Raw genomic sequence first — 20,900 nt, 5'->3', positions numbered from 1 at the left:
AGCAAATGGCATGCCATGCCACTACCTGTGACATCATGGGTCTCTTCCTGAGGCATGCTGCAAAATTGCCTGACATCAGGTAGTTTTTACATATAGTTTGCTTTGCAACTTCAGATATGTATTGTCACATATGGATGGAAATTCTACTGCAAGATTTTAATGTAGCATTTGGTTAATTTTTTTTTATATCCCACCCACTATGCTGCAACTGTATTTTGCTGCAGGTTAGCCACTGGCAAATTCAGGGCAGCTAACCCAGGCTGATTTCGCCCAGTGTGTCTTCTGCCTAAAACAAATTCCAAGTTATATACAGCTTAGGATAAGTGTAAGGTATGTTAAAAATAATAAAATACACTACACTGAGTCAAGCAATGTCTTTCTGGTTCTCAGAACCAAGATAATTTTACTTGGATACAGCGGGGAGGGGTCCATATGCACATCACCATTGCAGACAATCACTGGCCTCAGTGGACATAGGGAAGCTTTTAGAAGCAGCAATTATGAGAGCAGGTCCTGGAAGTATAGTCTTTTATTCATTTTTATTTCTCCCCATAGTTCTCTTAAGATTTTTGAAACTTGGACAACCCAGTTAATCTAGTGAGAATGGGTTACTAAGACTTAGTGAAATTGCTGGTTTTGGAGTTCTCTAATGTCTTCACTTATTTTACAAACTTTGTTAACTTCTGGAGGCAGCACAGTGGCTCAATGGTTAGCACTACAGCCTTGCTGTATTGGTGTCCTGGGTTTGAATCCTGCCAAGGACAACATCTTCAAGGAGTTTGTATGTTCTCCCTGTGTTTGCGTGGATTTCCTCCCATACTCCAAAGATGTAGTGATAGAGAAAAATGTACATTGTGAGTTCTATATGGGGCTCACAATCTACATTTAAAAAAAGAAAGAAAAAAAACTTTGTTAGCTTCAATCACAGCAGGCCAACCTGGTTTTGTGATTTCCATTTACTTCTCAGGGGTAGAGGCATAACTGAAGGAGGCAATATTTTTTCACATTTGCTTGTCATGAGCCACAATTCTATGGAGCACCAATGAAGTCTACCTTTCACTTCAGTACTCTAAACCAGGGGTCCCCAACCGCCGGTCCGCGGACCAGTACCGGGCCACGAGGCATGTTGCACTGGTCCGCGTACCGGCGGCGAGGAGTCAGCAGCTGCTGTGGAGCCGGCAAGTGCCCGGGGTTGAGCCAGGACCCATCAGCCAACATTAACACTTGGTTGTTGCTCATCGGGATAAGGTGAGTAAAGTGCGGGGTTGAGCTGGGACACGCTGTATGTCCAGAATTCTAGTACTAAGCAGCACATGCAGCGGGTCTTGGCTCCACCGCGCACTCGCCTATCAAACTTTGGGCAACTACATTACACGTCACTTGTCCCTGTGACGTGTAATGTAGCTGTAGTGAGGCTGTAGTGAAGTTAATAGCAGCATTAAGAGTGATATCAGTCATCAGTATCCATCTTCATAGCTGTGTCTGTCATCAGTAGCCATCTTCATAACCTGCAGTGTCCGTCAGTTTGCACTTTCTCTTGTGTTTTCATATGTACATGATTCTAATCTACACCCCAATGTTTAACCCTTCCCCCAACCACACCCCTTCCCGCCTCCATCCACACCCCTTCCTGCCCCCACTGGGCCATAGAAAAATTGTCTTGCTGAAACTGGTCCCTGGTGGAAAAAAGGTGGGGGGCCACTGCTCTAAACAGACTGGATGTGACTGCATCTGGCATTGGATATCATGCATTTAAATAAATGGTGATGATTTGCAGTACCAGACACAGTTACGAATGCAAGCAACCCCTGGTTCGGAGTACTCCTGCTGAATAGTCTGAGTCCCATGATATGATATATTGATAGTTTTACATAAGGAAAAACTATTAGGCCAAGGCCCCACATAGCAAGACAATGCGGAAAAGACAGGTGGAAATGCATCACGTTTTTCCTGCAGCATTTTTCACAGAAAGTCCACAGCGATTTCCTCTGCTGGCTCTTTCTGCTTCTATTACACAGATATGGAAACCACCATCTTTTTCCTAAGTATAATTGATATGCTGCAATTTACAAAAATGCTACAATTTTTGGCAGTGCAGCATTTCCGCTGGGGGTATTTTTCTACAATGTGTTCATGGGATTATCCATAATCCCATCCACTTTGCCTGTACTGTAAAATGCCTCGTTTTTTGCCAGGGCATTTCTGCCATGGCCAAAATACAGTGTTTTTGCAACCTGGGGCCCCGGCCTTACAGTGGCAACCTGGTAAAACCTTTTCTTTTAAAAGCCAAATAGAGCCTGATAGGAATTGGGAGACGGGGTGCAGTAAGGAGGGTCTTGTTCCAGCTCCTCTGAATCTTTACCTACGCCCTGCTTGTAAATGGAAACAAAATCATGTTATAGCATTGGAAGGATGAGGCAGAGCCATTCTTTCTCTTTTCCATCTGCTCAGAATTAGATAACCTGCAAGCTTATTACCAGTAGAATCTGCTCGATATAGACAGAGAATGCATTTAATGAGTAGTCACTGAATCACTTTCAAAGGGGAGAATGCCATAGACTGCTGAATGTTTGCTTACCAACTGCTGCTGTGCAAAACATGTGGAACACATCTAAATAAAGTTCAGTCTAACTAGCACATAGTGCTATTAATATCTGCTTGAAATTTGTGCAATGATCAAACATCTTAGATGAAAGATAAACCTACAGAAGTATTTTTGGTCTTCAAAACACACTTGAAGAAGGAATCTATGACAATTTCTTAAAGGGATTCTACCACTAAAACAGGCATGTCAAACTCAGGGTACCCTGAGGGCCACATGAGTAACAAGAGGTTGTTGCGAGGACCGCACACAGCAGCTAATGTCACACACGTATTTTAACAGCAGTCATGAAAACAAGATATGAAGTAGTAATATGTAACAGCAACATATATTTGCAGTGCGCAACAGCAAGTAATATATTTAACAAAAATACAGCAATTAAAAGCTAAACATTTATTTGCTATCATTTTCACATACAGGAGGGCCACTCACTTGCTTAGACTTTGCCTGTGCGGCAGTGGGTCCCTTCTTCCTCAGCACGGTCACAGTATCCTAGTCACTCTCAGCCACGACTCTTCCTCCGCTCACAACAAAACTGACTTAGGTACATCAGCAGCCAAGCGAGCCGCAGATGTACAAAATTCACGATCAGCACTTCCGGGTTGTCATTCATTGGCCCATATCCCTGCATATGACCTGCTTACGTGATCAGCAGCCGACCAAAGTACACACGTCATGGACTGACACAGCTAGTTGGTCGGCTGCTGATCACGTAAACAGGTCATGTGCAAGGATATGGGCCAATGAATGAAGAGCCAGAAATGCTGATCGTGAGTTTTGTACATCTGCGGCCCGCACAAAAGTCTGAAACTTTGTCTCCAAAGTTTAGAGACAAAGTTTGAGACTTTTGTGCGGGCCGCAGATATGTCCGTAAAGGACCGCATGTTTGACATGCCTGCACTAAAACATTTTTTTTTTCTATTTACCACATCAGAATAGCCTTATTCTGATGTCAGATGTTTGCTGTGGAATTATATCCAATTTGGCTTTTTGACAATTCTTTTTGTGGTTTTCCATTGAAGACAAATTAAATGAAAATAATACCAAAGAATTTGTGATTGCAATGATTTTCTGGAAGAAAATGAGTATTATCTGACAGAATTGCAGGGGTGTCAATACTTTTGGCCAACACTGTATAGCTGTCCATTTAGTGATGAAATTCCAGCCTGGATTTTGCACTACTCTGTGGATTGTCCAAACTCTTCTGCAAAGTTTGTGCCAAAATGCTTGTTGCTGTAACATATATGGTCACCAGAGCCCAGCACCTAAAGGGTTAAAACTAGAGATGAGCGAGTAGTATTCGATCGAGTACGTATTCGATCGAATACTACGGTATTCAAAATACTCGTACTCGATCGAGTACCACTCGCTATTTGAATGGAAAAGTTCGATGCAGAACCAGCATTGGTTGGCCGAATGCTATACAGTCGGCCAATCAACGCTGGTGCTTCTCCTACCTTTAGAAGTCTTCTCCTCGCAGCTTGCCCGCGGCGTCTTCCAGCTCTGAATTCACTCTGCCAGGCATCGGGCCTGGGCAGAGCCGACTGCGCATGCCCGCGCTACAAGAAAATGGCAACTTTGACTGTAAGCGGCCATTTTCTTGTAGTGCGGGCATGCGCAGTCGGCTCTGCCCAGGCCCGATGCCTGGCAGAGTGAATTCAGAGCCAGAAGATGCCGCGGGGACACTGCATGGAGAAGACTTCTCGGAGGATCCAGCCCAACCCTCACTCGTGGACTTGGTAAGTGTAATTTGATCGAATGCTGCCTACCCCTGAAACGACTATAGACTATAATAGGATTCAATATTCAGGGCTACTCGAAACAAATATCGAACATTTTACTATTCGCTCATATCTAGTTAACACCCCTTACCATGAGCCTGCTGGAAACAGCACTCAGGCAGGAAAACACCAGCACTTCCTAGGAACAGTCAAGTACCTGCCAACCTGCTTGAAATACCAGGAAATTTTTTATTGTGGGACAGCCTCCTCATCAGAACAGCCTCAAGTGGAGCTTTTAGGCGCCACTATCTTGGGTGAGACTAGACATTGGCCCAGTGTACCTCTATTACTTTTGCTCACTGATTGTTAAAGGGTTTTTGCAGGACTTTGAAAACATGGCTGATTTTTTTCTCAGGAAGTGACCTTACATCTGTTGGTCACATGGCAATGCCATATCCCCACCCCATTAAAATTAATGGGAATGAGCTGCTGGTTGCCATGTGACCAACAGGCATGACTTCACTGATGTCAACAGACATGAAAAAGAAAGCAGCCATGTTTACAAAGTCCTGCACAACCCCTTTAATACATATCAAAAGTGCATTGTCTGGAGACTTTGTCATTGAACAACCACTGTAGTCATGTCAAATATAAATGATCATGAGTCTCTCAGCCATGGCGGATCTCCTGTGCCTACTGTGGACACTCTATCTCCAGTACCTACCATAGCTGAAATTTATGTTGTGCCTCTAACTTTGCCATATTGGGGGCACCTTAGCCCCCTTGCTATCAGCAAGAAGTCCACAAAGACTTTAAGGAAAAGATGTTGGAACTGTTCAATCTGTATCTCCATTTGAAAGAGCAGACAGTAGTGGTCCTGATTAGAGATGAGCAAACCTCTGAACAATCCATTTATTTTTGGGTTCAGAAAGTTTGGTCCAAAGATTTGTTTTGGGTTGAATAAGTTTGTAAAGCTGTATTCACACCTGCATTGGACTCCGCCACGGATTCCTGCAAAGAGGACTTTTCTCTCCACCAGTTTTATACTAAAACCTGGAAGACCCCATTATAGTCTATGGGGTTTACAGGTTTCTGCTGCTAACCACTTTTTAAGCAGACAGGGTCTCCGTCTTTCAGGTCCCCATGTGGGAACTTAGTGTGAACCTAGCATAATGAACCAGAGTTTAAATAGGATTAAAACAAAGTGTATGGCAGGGCTTTTTGGTCTTTCTAGCTTTTTCCAGCCAACTTGCAGCTGTAGAATTTGAAGAAAGATTTGTGGCACTCAGTCAGTGGGCCTGCCAATTAAAAAGTGATAAAGAATTGAGTGTAGAAAAAGCCAAAAAAATGATCCCTTTATGGAAGCACATGTGGCACTGAGGAGTAACAAACTACAGTATTTGAAGAAAACATTTTGGCAAACTATCAGTGTGTCTAGCGTGCCAAATGAAAAAGCTGGATTATCTTCCAAGAGTGATCAGGGAGTTTTTATTCACCTTCCTTGAATTACTTATCTGTAAATATTTTCTGTATGATGCATTTTAAAGGGATGATATCAATGATACTACAGTTTTCCATGCTGCTTAGATGGTTGGTGGTCTCCGTAAACGGTTTCAGAAGATGACACACTTTGCTCTTGAGCCTCCAATAGCAGAATTCAAAATAACACATTACAGCTTGTGGTTTGCTGCATGCAGGAATCTTTCACCACCTTCTGATGCTCCAGCATGTGCCACATTGCCACCTAATGTGCGTTTCACCTTACAGCCATGAATTGAGGGAGGGGGAGTGGAAGCAATGGCTTGTCCTGGTGAAATTGAGGCTGGAAATAGTCCAGTGAGGAGAACATGGAAGAGGGGGATGAGTCTCATCTGGTCTTAAAACTGGGCCTTCACCCACGCTTGGACTGGCTCACTGTGATATGAGTGAATCCCCTGGTGGGCCCCATGCCTTTTAGGAGGCATAATGGATCCCCCACTGCTTTTTTTTAATAGCCGGTGGGTGTTCAGTTACGGCCCATATTAACTTACCTATTTCACCCCTGTAGTCTTCCATGGGATCCCCATGCACCACACATTATGTCATCTCAACATGATGTGCACCATACAGGGCCCACTAAAGGCTGAACCGAGAAGAGTAGGCCACAAACAGAAGCTGGTATTGTAAAGTGAAAGCAGCCAGTTCTCCCTGGTTCTGCCAATCTGGTTTAAAATACAACTGGATCATCAGAACCAGAGAGAAGTGGCATGCTAACCCAGTTCTGCTACTATTAGAACAGTAAGCCATAAGCTGACTGCCAGTACTTACCTGTCAGCTCTCAGGCCCCTCCCACTCCTTCTGGCTTTGGGCACACATGATGCTGCAACAGTGCACCCAGATCAAGAAAGAGCAGGACTAGGGAGCAGGCAGGTAAGTAATGACCTAATAGCGGTTTTGCTCACCAGTGCCACTGCCAATTTTATTTTACCAAATTAACTGGTGATGCCATTTCATGTGAGTACAGAGAGAGACCTAATTCCTAAATGTGTGCTTGTATTGTCCTGGCTAATTTTCTGCTTGCAGATCTTGCACCTGCCTATGGATTTGTCATTTGGTATTGTGCAAAAAATTATCATATGGGAATTGACTGGATATAACTGCTGTCTCCAACACCAGCAACAATGGAAATGTGTCTGCCAGTGCCATCACCACCCAATCCTGCCTTAGATCTCCGACAGGCAGGTGTTTTGGATATTGCGGCTACACATTAGATGGGATTCTTATTACTGCAGTTGTAGATCTTATCTACAAAAGAGTCATCATCAGATTCAGTAATTTCATCAGGTACCCCACTTTTTTTTTTTTTTTTTTTTTACTCATCATGGCAATGGGATTCCTCTATACCTTTACATTTCCTACCAGCAGATTTCACGCTAGTGCTGCTACCAGCACTACCAGTAGCACACCCTTTACAACTTACTCTGCCATCACTAACAGTCATGTCTTCCACCTTTGTCTACTGTACATCTAAAAAACACTGCTCTCATCCAATGGAAGACTTGAACTATGAGGACTATCTTAGCAGATGTCACATGAGCATTAGGGAAAGGAATGTATCAGTGATGACAGTCAAGATTGAAGAAGACGTGGTTGACAGGGCAGAAGGGCAGCATAGAGGAGAAGGAGAAACACAAAACCCTGACTCAACATTTACATTTCACTGCTTTCAGGATGTGCTTTCAGGAAGTGCTTTCAGGAAGTACAATAATCATGAGGTTATAGATGTTGCTGCCTAGAACAGAAGTAGTGTTGCTGCCACCCACATTTTTATTGTTAGTATTAGTACTTGCACTAGTATTAGCTTGACAGTAGTACAATTGTTTCCTTCTACTTTAGCCTGTCCCCTGCCCTATTTTTTTCTGTCATTTTACTTATTACTTATATAAGTTATTGAAAAACATTTTGAGACTGTGTTAATTTATTTTGCTTGTTTTCTTTTATAAAAATACCTCTAGCTGAAAAAAATTAGGAAATACAATTAGATTTTGCCTTGAAAAAGTAAACTGGCTTATATTAGATTCTACAGTTCATTGTGTGAGTCAGCTTGTTAACAGAACTTTTTTTGTATTGGTTAATAAAAAAAAACCCTTACAAAAAATTGAATTTAAACACTAAAAGGACAGTAAAAACAATGTATGACACTGTGTGGACAGTGACTGATCACAGTGCAGCAAGCTGCATTAATATTATTAATGGATACTCTGACACTACATTACAAAAACTTAGACTTTACAAAATGAGATTATTGGCAATAAAAAAATGAGAACTGTCCATTGCATGTACAAAATTGTTTCACATGTAGAACACAAAGTATTCTATGTGCTTTTGTGTTAGTAGCTTGTGTGCGTTTGTGTTAGTACCTTGTTGCACACAAAGTTCATAGAAGATGTCATCCCTGCTGGTCCTGCTAAGGTTCCTGAAGATGTCCTTTCCAGTGTTTCTGCTGAGTAGATACCCATGAGGAGATCCAATAATACCACTCAATGTTAGAGACCATCCAGATACTGTACCTGAATTAAAATCTGCCATATTGGGCAGGAATCTATGTTGTTATATATGTGTTGAACTATGGACACTTCTCCCAGTTATTTGTTTATATGGTGCCAAACCTATGGACACTAACTCAGTTAATTCATATTGTGCTCTAAGCTTACTGGCTCTAGGAATGGACATTAACGCACTTGTGCCCCTGAGTCCCCCTCTAGTGTTCCTTGTCCTATAGGCCCTATGATGGGCACTAAAGGACCTGTGTCTCGGTCCCTTGTTTTTCTTTGTCACTGTTCTCAGTACCAAACTCAGTACCATAATCTACAATTGCACTCTTTTTGCATGACTACCCCATATAGAAAGCTGCATTGGTTGCTGTTATCACAATAAAGTTATTTTGGTTCAACTGCATGTTTGTCGCCTGGGTCATTGATGTGATCACCATCACGGACCCTTCCAACCACCATCATTTGGCTTAGGAAAGGAGAGGACTCTTCGCAACATGAAACACACATTGAGAATTACCACCACCATCAGGTACACTGCAGGTCTCCTCAACATTGTGGGGATATTATTGAAAAGTGTAAGAATTTAGGAACCATGGCAACTCAGCAATAAAATGTGGAACCACATAAAGTTGGAAAGGGGAGTTACTGAGTGCGAAGGCACATAGTGCCTAAAAGTTGCTGACACTCTGCTAGCTTTTGCACATTTCCATAGCTTCTATGCAACACCAGTGCAAAAGCTGTACAACAGGAGCTTCATGGTATGGGTTTCCATACACAATGCCTGGGATCTAATACAGTGGTGACCAGTGTGTGATGTGTGGGGTACCTGCATCATGATATAAGACGCTGCCGTTGACCCGCCCTGTTCCATCCTCGGTTTTGATATTCCTCTTATGAGCCAAGTCATGTCTGGCATTCACTGACTCAACTCTTGATGTGTGGCTAATAGATCTTGATGGGCTTTTGGTGAAGGAGTGCCGTGAAGCGGCACAGCAGTGCTGTGAGAGGCCTGGCAGTGTAGTTATAGTATAGGGTCTGCACCCTGTTTTTGCCTGTGCTCAGGGACATGTTGTTTCAATCTGTGCGACGGCTCTGGGCATATTATACTGGCTCTAATCTTTTATATCTGCTCTCCTCTACCCCTCCTCCATAGTTATTTGAACTTAGATTTGTGGTAATAATATGTATCTATAGTTTATTGTTTATACCATTGTCATTATCTCTAAATATTTTTCTATATATTGCACTTTAATGCTCTTAAATGGGTTGTCGGGGATGAAATAAAAATTAACCAATAAAGTCCCCCCCCCCCATCGTCGCTTAACTTCTAACTTTCTTTGTTTAAAAAGAAATCTATAATTACCCATATCCCTTTCACTTTCACTCATATCACTTTCTGATAATCCGGAGAGGTTCAATTTCCCCATTTTGGATACAGAATGTCACCAGTACTCCCACCATTCCTCCACCCCATCATATTTACAGCTCCTCCTCCTTCTGTCACTCTGCTGGTACTTGCATAATCCAGAGTTGCCTCTGATACATGCGCAGTAGAGATTGTGCACACACCATCAAAGGTCCCATCCCTACTGCGCAGGCATCTCCAACCTGCGCATAGCCAGGAGAGTAGAAAGAAAAGAAGGGAAGTTTAAAAAGGAAGACAATGTGATACGCACATATTACATTGAAAGCAATAGGTAAAAAAGCCTCCCATTGATTTCAATGGGTAGCGCACGTATGCCGGCACCCATAGAAATCAATGGGATCTGTTTTAATGCCGCTCATTCTGAACGAGTTTTACGTTCAGAATGAGTGGAGCGTAACCTCCGTGTGAAGCCTCCCAAACCCAGGAATCACTCAAAGCACTGCTAAAGGTATTTGGGTGTACTTAAGCCATTAATAGCACTAACAGACCTTTTTTTAACAAAAACATTTTTTGTCTGGAAAAACCCCTTTAAGATAAGCTATATCTTATATAAGTTATATCTTATATGTTTTGTGCTGATCTTGTACTAGTACAATAGCTCCACTTATCCCCCTATAAAGAAACTTGATATGTCTTTTGATTTTGCTTCTAAATCTGAACTACTATTTAATAAACTGTTAACCAGATATAAAAGAACAGCAGGTATTCAAAAGAGTGAATCACTTAATACAAGTGATGAAAGTAAAAACTCAAATATGTCAAAAAGTAGGAAAATAACACCTCATAATTCTAATCAAAATGAAGAAAATAAGGAACTTGATTCCTTTGCACAAATATAAGAAAACACTATGGGAAATTCAAACCCAATTTTACAGGAAATACTTAAGGCGGTAAACAAATCTAATAAAGCACTGCTAGACATGAAGATACAAATTGGCAGTTAAAAAAGAATATTTCTTTTTTGAGAAATGACTTTAATAAAATCAGTAAGGATGGGCAAAGTGGAGAGCAGAGTTAAAGTATTGGAGGATAAGCATAATATGATGGATTAAAAAAAAATTGCTAAATTCCTTCTTCAAGAATTTAAAAGCAAACTAGCTGAAATAGAAGCTAGAGCCAGAAGAGGGTCTTAATCCCGTTGTCCTGGGGATAATAATGATATAGAATGTTTTCCAACTTTTTCCAAGGCATACATACCAGGCATGACAAATGTATGGAAATCTTAAAGGACTGCCTTGGGAAAAAAAAATACAATATCCTTTTTCCCAAGATATGGTTTATATTTTATCTTCCAAAGATGTGGAAATATACATGGAAAGTAAAGGCCTTGATATATAGCACGGAGGGAAATGCCGCCCCTGCTACCTCTTGCGTCACCCCCTCTACCTCATAGATTGTAAGCTCTTGCGAGCAGGGCCCTCAGTCCCATTGTGTGAATCGACTTTCTTTGTAATGTATCTTTCTGTCTGTATTTGAATCCTACAAATTGTACAGTGCTCCGGAATATGTTGGCGCTATATAAATAAAAATTATATTATTATTATTATTATTATTATTATTATTATTGGGAAACTGAAAATGAGGGGAAATCCAAAGGAGGGACTGTTTTAAAACTGATCTTTTTTTCCTTTTTTTTTCTTCTATTCTGAAATACTTATTTAAGGGATATTATTATTAGATTAAACTATTTAGAGGGTGGTGTAAGGGGGGGTTGATCAGTTTGCAACAGATAAAGGGGCCCAAGACCCAATATCAAAATTCATAAAATGGGGATTGTAGGATTTGGGAATTTATTTATTTATTCCTTTTTTTTTTTCTATCATTCTAGGATAAAATGCAAGTTGAGAGAAATTGTCTCATGGGGTTATCCAGTGGTTATCACATGACCACTGAGGCTAATAAGCAGCATCAGCACATTGCAAGAAGAAACCCGGAAGAGCAAACGAACCAAGAGGCGTGGGACAACAACTGAGCAACTGGGGCAGTTGAGTATATTTTTTTTTTCACTGCCCCCAGCAGATTTAAACTTTAAAAATTTAGCCTGGGCAAACACTTTAAGGCTGGGAGACGCCATGTTTTACAGTACCTGCAAAGTGGATGGGATTCTGACTAATCCAATCTACACACTGCAGAAAAAAATCAACAGCGGAAATGCTGAGATTTCAAAAACACAAAAGTTTTTGCAAATTGCAGTATGCCAATTACCATATTTTGCGAACTATAAGGCGCACTGGACTATAAGGCGCATTAGCCATGAGCGCCTTATAGTCCTGTCTAGGTTCATATATAAGGCGCACCGGACTATAAGGCGCACCGAACTATAAGGCCCAGCGCTGTCCGGTGCGCCTTATATGTGATTGAAAGCGGCCGCTTAACCCCCCGAGTGCCAGCCGCTTCTATTCACTTCAATGGCACGCTTCCATTGAAATGAATGGAAGCGCTCGGCACGCGAGGAGTTAAAGGGATTCTACCATTAAAATAAGTTCTTTCCTCTTGACCACGTCGGAATAGCCTTAAAAAAGGCTATTCGTCTCCTACCTTTTGCCATAGCCAGCGCTGCCTTCTTCCTGAGCTGCGTCCTCCCCTTCTGTGTCGTCTTCTTTGGGCCTCATGGATGACACATGCGCAGTCGGCTCTAACAGGCTCTCGCAGCCAGAGCCGACTGCACATGCGTCATCCATGAGGCCCAAAGAAAGACGACACAGAAGGGGAGGACGCAGCTCAGGAAGAAGGCGGCGCTGGCTATGGCAAAAGGTAGGAGACGAATAGCCTTTTTTAAGGCTATTCCGACGTGGTCAAGAGGAAAGAACTTATTTTAATGGTAGAATCCCTTTAAGCGGCGGCTGCCGACAAAGTCTGCGTGCCGCTTCCATACATTGCAATGGGAGCATGCTATTCAAATAGTATTCGTGCATCTCTAACTTCAATTGTAAGAAGTTATGTGCGCCTTATAGTCCGGAAAATACGGTATATCTATGGAAGCACTGGCTTTTTCTTTATAGGTATAATAAAAGCAGAAAACCAAAGTCCAAATTACTATTAATTAATTCACATAAGTGTAATTAAGATAGAAAATGCCAAAAAACCTTAACTCTAAAAGCAAAGAACTTCCAGAACTTCCATATACCACTATGCAGTAGAAGTCCAATTGTAATTCATTAATACAATAATTCTATTCGTAATTAACACTACGCTTGCTCCAGTACATAACATAATGTATCAGACTGCACTAGTAGATGTAAACAAAATCCAACACACTGGAGAATTTCTGATTTTACAGACCAATGGCTCAACCATTGATCCACAAGGTTTATCTGCTATACAAATAAGGGCTGATGAACAATATGGAAAGTCGATTGGTGCTCATTTAATATTGCATTCATTTAGCAATGACTTCGAGGGTGTTCATATGAACAATAATTGGTTCCCTCTTCTTTTTATACACATTACATTATTGTTGTAGGATACCCCATGGTTACATAAAAAGATGTTCTGACAAAATATAACTTTTATGCCCATGTAAAATGGCATCAATCACAAACGTGTTTTATCATTAGTCCTTTAACCCTTTTCCTGCTGCCCATGTACATTATACGTCCTCTCAGGGTGGCAATTCTGTAGCCGAGGACGTATCTACTACGTCCTTACTTCTACTGCCAATATCTCAGGAATGTTTTGGGGCTATGAAAATAATTTTGGATTCAATTTAAAGATGAGAATCTCATCTTTAAAGTGATACCAAGATCTTTATGATAGCAATTATAGTTATGGAGCGATTCACTGTTGAAAACGCTATTCAACATTAAGATCCCAATGAAGATTCGAATTCCTGACAGCATTTTTAACAGCAATTTGCTCCATAACTGTAAGTGCTATAATGAAGATCTGGAGATCTTGGTATCATTTTTTTTTCATCTTTAAAATGAATCTTAAACCATTATGATAGCCCAATTCACTCCTGAGATAACTAACCATTATCACTAGAGATGAAGATATAGATTGCTAAAATTTTTATAGGAGGAGAGAAAATAATATTTTTATGTAAACTCCTATTTAATTTGCATGAACAAAATTGGTTGGCACATTTCTGCAATTTTGGCTTTTCTTTAACACCCGCCCCTGTAAATATATACATGTGTGGTATGTATGAACTACTCACATATTGCAGTTTTTTTGGAAAGTACATTTTGTTTGCAGAAAGGGATTACTTGAGCCAGCACTTTAGTGGCAAATTAGAATTTTTTTTTTTGCAATTTTTGCTTGTAATCTATTTGCTGAAAAGATGCATGAAGGTGCTTGTGTATATAAAATAATAAGTTGTGTTTTTATATACAGTATGCTGTGCAATTTCAAAAAAGTTAGATTTTGGTGTCACAGTCACAGCTTGCTAGGTGCAGTATAGCTTTTTAACATATTAGTGAATAACAGCAAAATCTTACCTGTCTACTGTATTAGTGTTTTTGGAAATCCGAGCTTTTGTTGTAGTTGATATAGTATATATAAACATTGTCTACACCTTAAACTATTTTTGTAAATGTATTTTGCATATGAATGTGAGATTGAAAATTAACTTTAGGTGCAAATATGAGTTTAAGTGCATTTTTTCAAAAAATTATTTTTGTTTGTCACAAAGTTGCATGAAGGTGGATGTGGCTATTGAAAACCCATTGAGAAATATGTAATCTTCAGGTTGTCTACTTTCAAAAAATATATAGGGTTTAGGGTTCACTTGCTTTTTACGGTGTGTAATCCCTACGTTTTATAGGATGATACTTTTTAACATTTCCAGCTTCAAAGCAGATTTTTGTTCTTTCCGGTTCTGCTGATTTTCTGAAGACACATGCATGCAGGTTTAGGCCTTAGTGATATAAATGAACTCTGCACACATTGAACTCTTATTTTTAGGATGTTTGGTGCATATAATTTATTGTTTGGTTTTCACATTTAGCCATTTTTTTTTTTTTTATAAAACATACATTTTAAATCAAAATTGCATGAAAGTGCCTGTTTGTGTACAGTACCAAGTGGCATTCTGACAATGCTGCAGGTGTCTACTTTAAAAAAATATATAGGTATGGGGGGTTGGATTATTTTTTAATGTTGCAATATAGGTTTTATTTGTCCATCTCAAAACTGTGAAGATAGCTCCAGCTACCGGAGGTGCAAAATCTCCAGAGACCCCTGGCAGTGAAAGGGTTAATCTCTAGCCGCCTTTACACTGGGCAATGATCAGGAACAAATGTTTGTACAAATAAATGTTCAAGTGTTTATCACCCCATGTAAAAGGCAAGGCTCCTAAGAGACTATTCCTCCATAACATTCATGAGGGACTCCGCATGTTAAGTTCAAGGATGCCAAAGACTGTAGTAAGGAAACTAAGCAAATTTTAGTGATCTAATGGCATCACTAATCTCAACAAATAAGAACAATTGTTAATATTCTCATTTTTAGCACCCTTTGCTATGAAACTGCTATCATACTGAAAATGAAAGAGTTACACGTTTGTTGCTCACCAAATTAAATCTGCAATTGGAACACCTCTCCAAGGAAGTAAACTAGTTTAGGACTGAAATTGTGTCTGCCCAGGAAGAGGAGCAGTGATGTATGAAAAACTGATCCAATGAACAACATTAGACCTGACAAGTTTGGAGCCTCTCCAAGCAAAGTCAGTTAGTTTCAGAAGTTTAACTAACACAGGTAGTGACTAAGAAAGTATGTTTTATATTATCTAATACTAACATGCAGTATAATACATTCAATCTTCCAAGTCCACCATACATGAGAAAACATTCAGGTATTTCTTCTTATTTTAATGTGTTATGCAGAGTAACACATTATTGTATTGGAGAACTATCCAAGACATAGCCTAATTCAGATAATGCTACAAATAAGCCATGGAAGCTATGTATATGTATGATTGTAAACCAAGTTTATATTAAGAGTAAGAGACTCCAATTGTGAAATAGAGGTCCAATTGAAAGAAGAACATTAATAAATAGCAGATAGTCTAGAAAATAAATCTAAAATACTGTAGTATTTGTAGGTATTCTGCAGAGTCTTCTCTTGGGCACAGTTTGGTCGCATTCCGATGATTTGTCTGCTGTTCTGAACTTTACTATTCAGGATCGCCCCTTCAAAGATTTTGTAAGGAAACAACAAATTAGGCGAGTGTTTTTTTTTCGTTTTAAGATCCCTGTCTTGTGCCATTACTTATGGAATTAATGAATGAATAGACAACTAATGATTATTATTTCTTTAATCAATATGGTCCCTATTCCTTGTTTGGTGACAAAGAGAACAGTAGTACTAAGCAGTCAGCTTATTCATACACACATTGCAAGGGGGTTGAGATACTGAACCCACAGCAATCCATTGATTATATGAAACAAGTTGGCATTCTGATATACTGTAACCTCCTTTAAGGCTAAGTCCCCATGTAGAGGGATGCAGCAAAAAAGCGCTGCTCGAAGAACCGCGGTGGCAACGCATCACAGTTTTTCCCACAGCACTTTTCACAGAAAGTCCGCAGAGGTTTCCTCTGTATGTATTTTTCAGGCATGTGTGGATGGGAGTTTTTTAGTTACTATAAGGCCACATCTATGCCATGTGGGACCCCGGCCTATCATTTATCACAATTAAGTCTACTATACAGCCATTAAATATTTAAACACAACAAAACCAAATGTATATATATTTTAAGAATAATTATATTCATCTTATCTTGAGATACATTTATTATCACTGTAAGATTACTAGATTTTGGTTGAAACTTTTTATATATATATATATATATATATATATATATATATATATATATATTATCACGGGCAATCCATTCTGGTTTCAGTATTGTAACTTACATCCTTCTGAGTACTTGATTTTCATTGTTTTGGAATAGAATGTAAGCACACTATAAAAACCCTCAACAAATAATACTATTACGATAAATTGCTTTGGCATGTAGTTGTTTTTGTAAACCATTGTATAAGAAGGATAACAGAAGGGTTTGTGAAGGACAAGAAGCTGCAAAATGGCTGTCAAATAAATTATTGTCAAAATTAGCAAAGAGTCTTTTATACAAGATTCAGGTCTGCCACAAGGCACATATAAAATTGAAGTGCATGGAACATTTCCGAAAGGAAAATCTCCCTAAGGAATGTTATAGATTCAACTCATTAAAGTGACTCCCTTGGCAGTCTAACTCTATTACTATACATCTATAGTCATGGAGCTCCAGTGTTTTAGTTACATTCAGCTGAGTAATGGAAAGGATTCCCTGCCCAAAGAATCCAGGTTACAATGTATAACCTGGAATACAAAGCATAACACCACACACAAGTCTCTGGTAGAAAATACATGTAGCAGTGAAGGAACAGCATAATAATAATAATTAATTATTATTATTATTATCCTTTAATAGCCCCACCGTGGGGAAATTCAGTGTGTTACATAGATAATATAATAATAATACAAAGTACAGATACAAAATACTCCATGTTAGAGGCATTACAGTGACAGTAGATACAGATAAAAAGATAAAGGTAGACAAGATAGTAGGAAGAATATCACAATTTAAGGATCTTTCAGTTTTCTGTATGGAGTGATCTACGCTTAGCCTGGTGATGATTGTCCAGCCTAACCGCAGCGGGGAGGAAAGACTTCCGATAGTGCTCCTTTTCACTCTTAGGGTGAAGCAGTCGGTCACTGACAGTACTTCCCAGTGCTATCACAGTCTCATACATGGGATGGGAATTATTCCCAGCATGGAGCTCAATACGGACAGTATCCTTCTGTCAACCACCACCTGTACTGGGTCCAGGGGGCTCCTCAGGACAGAGCTGGCCCTTCTTATCAGCCTGCCAAGTTTATTACTATAGATGGCTGGTATGTTACTCCCCCAGCACTCAACTCCAAAGAAGATGGCTGATGCTACTACAGAGTTGAAAAAGGCTCTAAGAAGTGGTCCCTTGGACTCCAAAGGCCGTCAGCCTACTGAGCAGGTAGAGCCTGCTGTAATCCTTTCTGTGCAACCCATCCAGGTGATCAGCCCAGTTCAGCTTATTATTGAGGAGCAAACCCAGGCACTTATAGGTCTTGACTATCTCAATGCCTGTCCCCTGGATGCCCACTGGTTTTGGAGCATATCTCCACTTGAGAAAGTCCACCACCATTTCCTTGGTCTTACCAGAATTAATTGAGGTGGTTCTACTGGCACCAATTCACAAAATCCCAGTTTAATTGTCTGTACTCCTTGTCATCTCTGTCTGTGATGAGGCCTACTATTGAAGAGTCATCCGAATACTTCTGTAAGTAGCAGCTAGATGAGTTGCACCTAAAATCTGCAATGTATAGTGTGAAGAGGTATCTTGAGATGCCCGGTGTTACAGATCATGGTGTCTGACAAACAGTCCCAGGCTCTCACATACTGAGGTCGGTTTTTGAGGTAGTCTAGGATCCAGTTGGACAGGTGATGGTCCACTCCAGCAAGGGCCAGTTTGTCTCTACAGCTCTGGCTGTATGGTGTTAAAAGCACTGGAGAAATCAAAGAACATTATTCTCACAGTGTTCCCTGGTTTCTCCAAGTGAGAAAGAGCTCTGTTTAGAAGTTGTCCGATAAGCAAACTGGAGTGGGCCCATTTCTGAGCTTAATAGAGGGCAGAGATGTGAGAACCAATCTACAGGTCTGTAGTGATTAAGGTCTCTTGGATAAGGTGTCTTTGGAACTGGTACCACACAAGATGATTTTCACAATTGTGGTCTCACTCCCAACTTCAGGCTCATATTGCTTGATACTCAAAGGGCATTTTACACAGTGCAATAATCTAGAATGCTTGTATGTTCAGTCCTAACCCCTGCTGTATGTGAAGGTGTCCAGCAATCAAACAACAAATAATAATTTCCTAATCTATCATTGAGAGCATCTTTAATAACGCTTAAAAATGATTGTTAGCTGTAAATCCTCACATGTAAACAATGCCAACTATAGAATACGTACGAGAAGAGGGAATTAAAGATCCTACAATTATTTGTATGAAAAATCTCTCTTGAATTGCATTGTAATGAGAGATGATCAATTTGATAGATCAATCAGTGTTTTTACAGGCAATTTATCTGCACTATAATATCAGTAGCTCTTCATATGATGCTGTGAAATAATCATATTCCCTTTTGATATCAGTGAAGATGAAGACTTCGAAAATGTCTCACACAGCCAGCCAAAATTCTATACTGCACATATAAAACACCCCAAAACTTTTGTCTGCAAATTAGTATGTGGCTTGGCTACCAACCCTAGTCACGATCCAAGGCTTATTGAAGAGTTGGACATTCACTTCAATAGATGACACAAGTCACACATATCCTCTGAAACAGCTCTGAAAGGTACATACTCTTAGACAGCAATTCATACTACATACTTTCACTACTGTAAATTCTCATGCATAATGTTTGTATATGTTTTAACAACTGCTTCAATAAATTGAACAGGATCAGCTAATGTGAATAGGGGCCAACGTGTACATTCATTAGTTTCCTTTCCTAAATTCACAGAATTATTTCTGCACATATAAAACATAACACCAACTGTACACAAAGCTAGATATTTACAATATATGTCAGTGTTTTTCATGCATAAAAATATGATTACAGATTCATTTTCTTCTTTTGTCTGCCTACACAACATGGTTGCCTTTGTAATAATGTCCTTCTCCACAATAGATATTATTTGTAGGCCTACACAGAATGGTTAAGAAATACATTTATGAGAACACACATAAAAAAAGAAAAAAAAAACCTGTGACACAAATATCATGAGATAACCATGTGAAAATTTCTAAGGACTGAGCACACCCATTAAATTTAGTATTTTGCAAAGCTGAAAAGTGTGACTGTAATGCCAAAAGAATGACAGTTGACAGAGGGCTATGTAATATTCCATGTGACATCAGCATTAGACATGCTATTAAATGATCAAATAAGGGAGATTATTCTTTTTCTTTAATTTAGTCCATTCTCACCAAGTCTAGTCTTTCTTGATTTCTAAAGTAGCCAAAATTATGTTAACAAGGAATTTCTTTTAATTGAAAACTTTTCTGATTATGCGTTTTATAAAAATAAAAAAGGGATAGAAAGACAAAACAAAAAAATCATAATGTTCATATTTTATTGTGTTCTATATTTTACTTAAACCTTCTATAAAAGCATCTGCAAAAATATACAGCAAACTGAAAATCAGGTATTCTTAGTTTTTTTGTCTCCTATAGAATGGAAATTACTTACTGTTACTCCAAAGAAGTTTGTTTCATTCATTGCATCAAGAAAAATTTTCCCAAGCTTGTGGTTTGTATAATTAAAATCCTGAATGCTTTGATGACGATTAGTAGCATTAAGATATTCCATTGCTCTGTGTAGAGTCTTGGCTATTACCCATATTCCATCATAGGCGTAACCATGAAATTTACTGGGCTCCACATCGGACCTCTTTTCATTGTACTCTTTTTCATACTGTTGTGGGGTCTAAATGAAAAAAATATTGCATATAGTTAGTTTTTTACAGAATAATAAGTAAAATACAATATAATATGTAATTGTGTTTTAGGCTAAGGATGTAGAGATGAGCAAACAGTAAAATATTCGATATTTGTTTCGAATAGCCGCTCAATATTCGACTATTCAATCGAATATCGAACCCCATTATAATCTATGGGGAAAAATGCTTCATTTCAGGGGAACCCACCATTCGACTCAGGAGGGTCACCAAGTCCACTATGACACCTCAGCAAATAATGACAACACCTCTTCAATGCAACTGGGACAGCAGGGGAAGCATGTCTGGGGGCATATAACAAGCCTAAGTCACAGTTTTACCCCACCATCACAGCCTATCAACTACACACTTTCGACACTCAAAAAAACCTCTATCAAAGTGGGAAAATACCTGGAAACCTTCTTTCTTCCCCAAATAGATGGCCAGAAACCCAAATTTAAGCTAAAGAAACATTAACAAGCACCCCTTTAAATCACGTTGCCCATGACAACCACAGATGGAATAGGCAATGGGAGATCCAAAAGTCCCCACCCTTAACTGTCTTTGTGGATGTGTGTGTGTGTGTGTGATG

At 39.6% G+C, this 20,900-nt stretch overlaps 1 protein-coding gene across 2 annotated transcripts in view; it reads right to left on the bottom strand.

The window, feature by feature from the left end:
- Positions 1–20,900, bottom strand: part of GABBR2 (gamma-aminobutyric acid type B receptor subunit 2) — a 639,056-nt gene that overhangs the window by 277,206 nt on the left and 340,950 nt on the right. For both annotated transcript variants that reach the window (XM_075270993.1, XM_075270994.1), the window contains exon 7: positions 20,062–20,298. In XM_075270993.1, coding sequence (XP_075127094.1) covers positions 20,062–20,298 — 237 coding nt within the window. The remainder of the gene's footprint in view (positions 1–20,061; positions 20,299–20,900) is intronic.

Source organism: Leptodactylus fuscus, chromosome 4, assembly GCF_031893055.1.
Source record: "Leptodactylus fuscus isolate aLepFus1 chromosome 4, aLepFus1.hap2, whole genome shotgun sequence".
Classification (NCBI taxonomy): domain Eukaryota; kingdom Metazoa; phylum Chordata; class Amphibia; order Anura; family Leptodactylidae; genus Leptodactylus; species Leptodactylus fuscus.
Note: the sequence above shows the minus strand (reverse complement) of the source record. Positions and strands in the feature narration are given on the sequence as shown.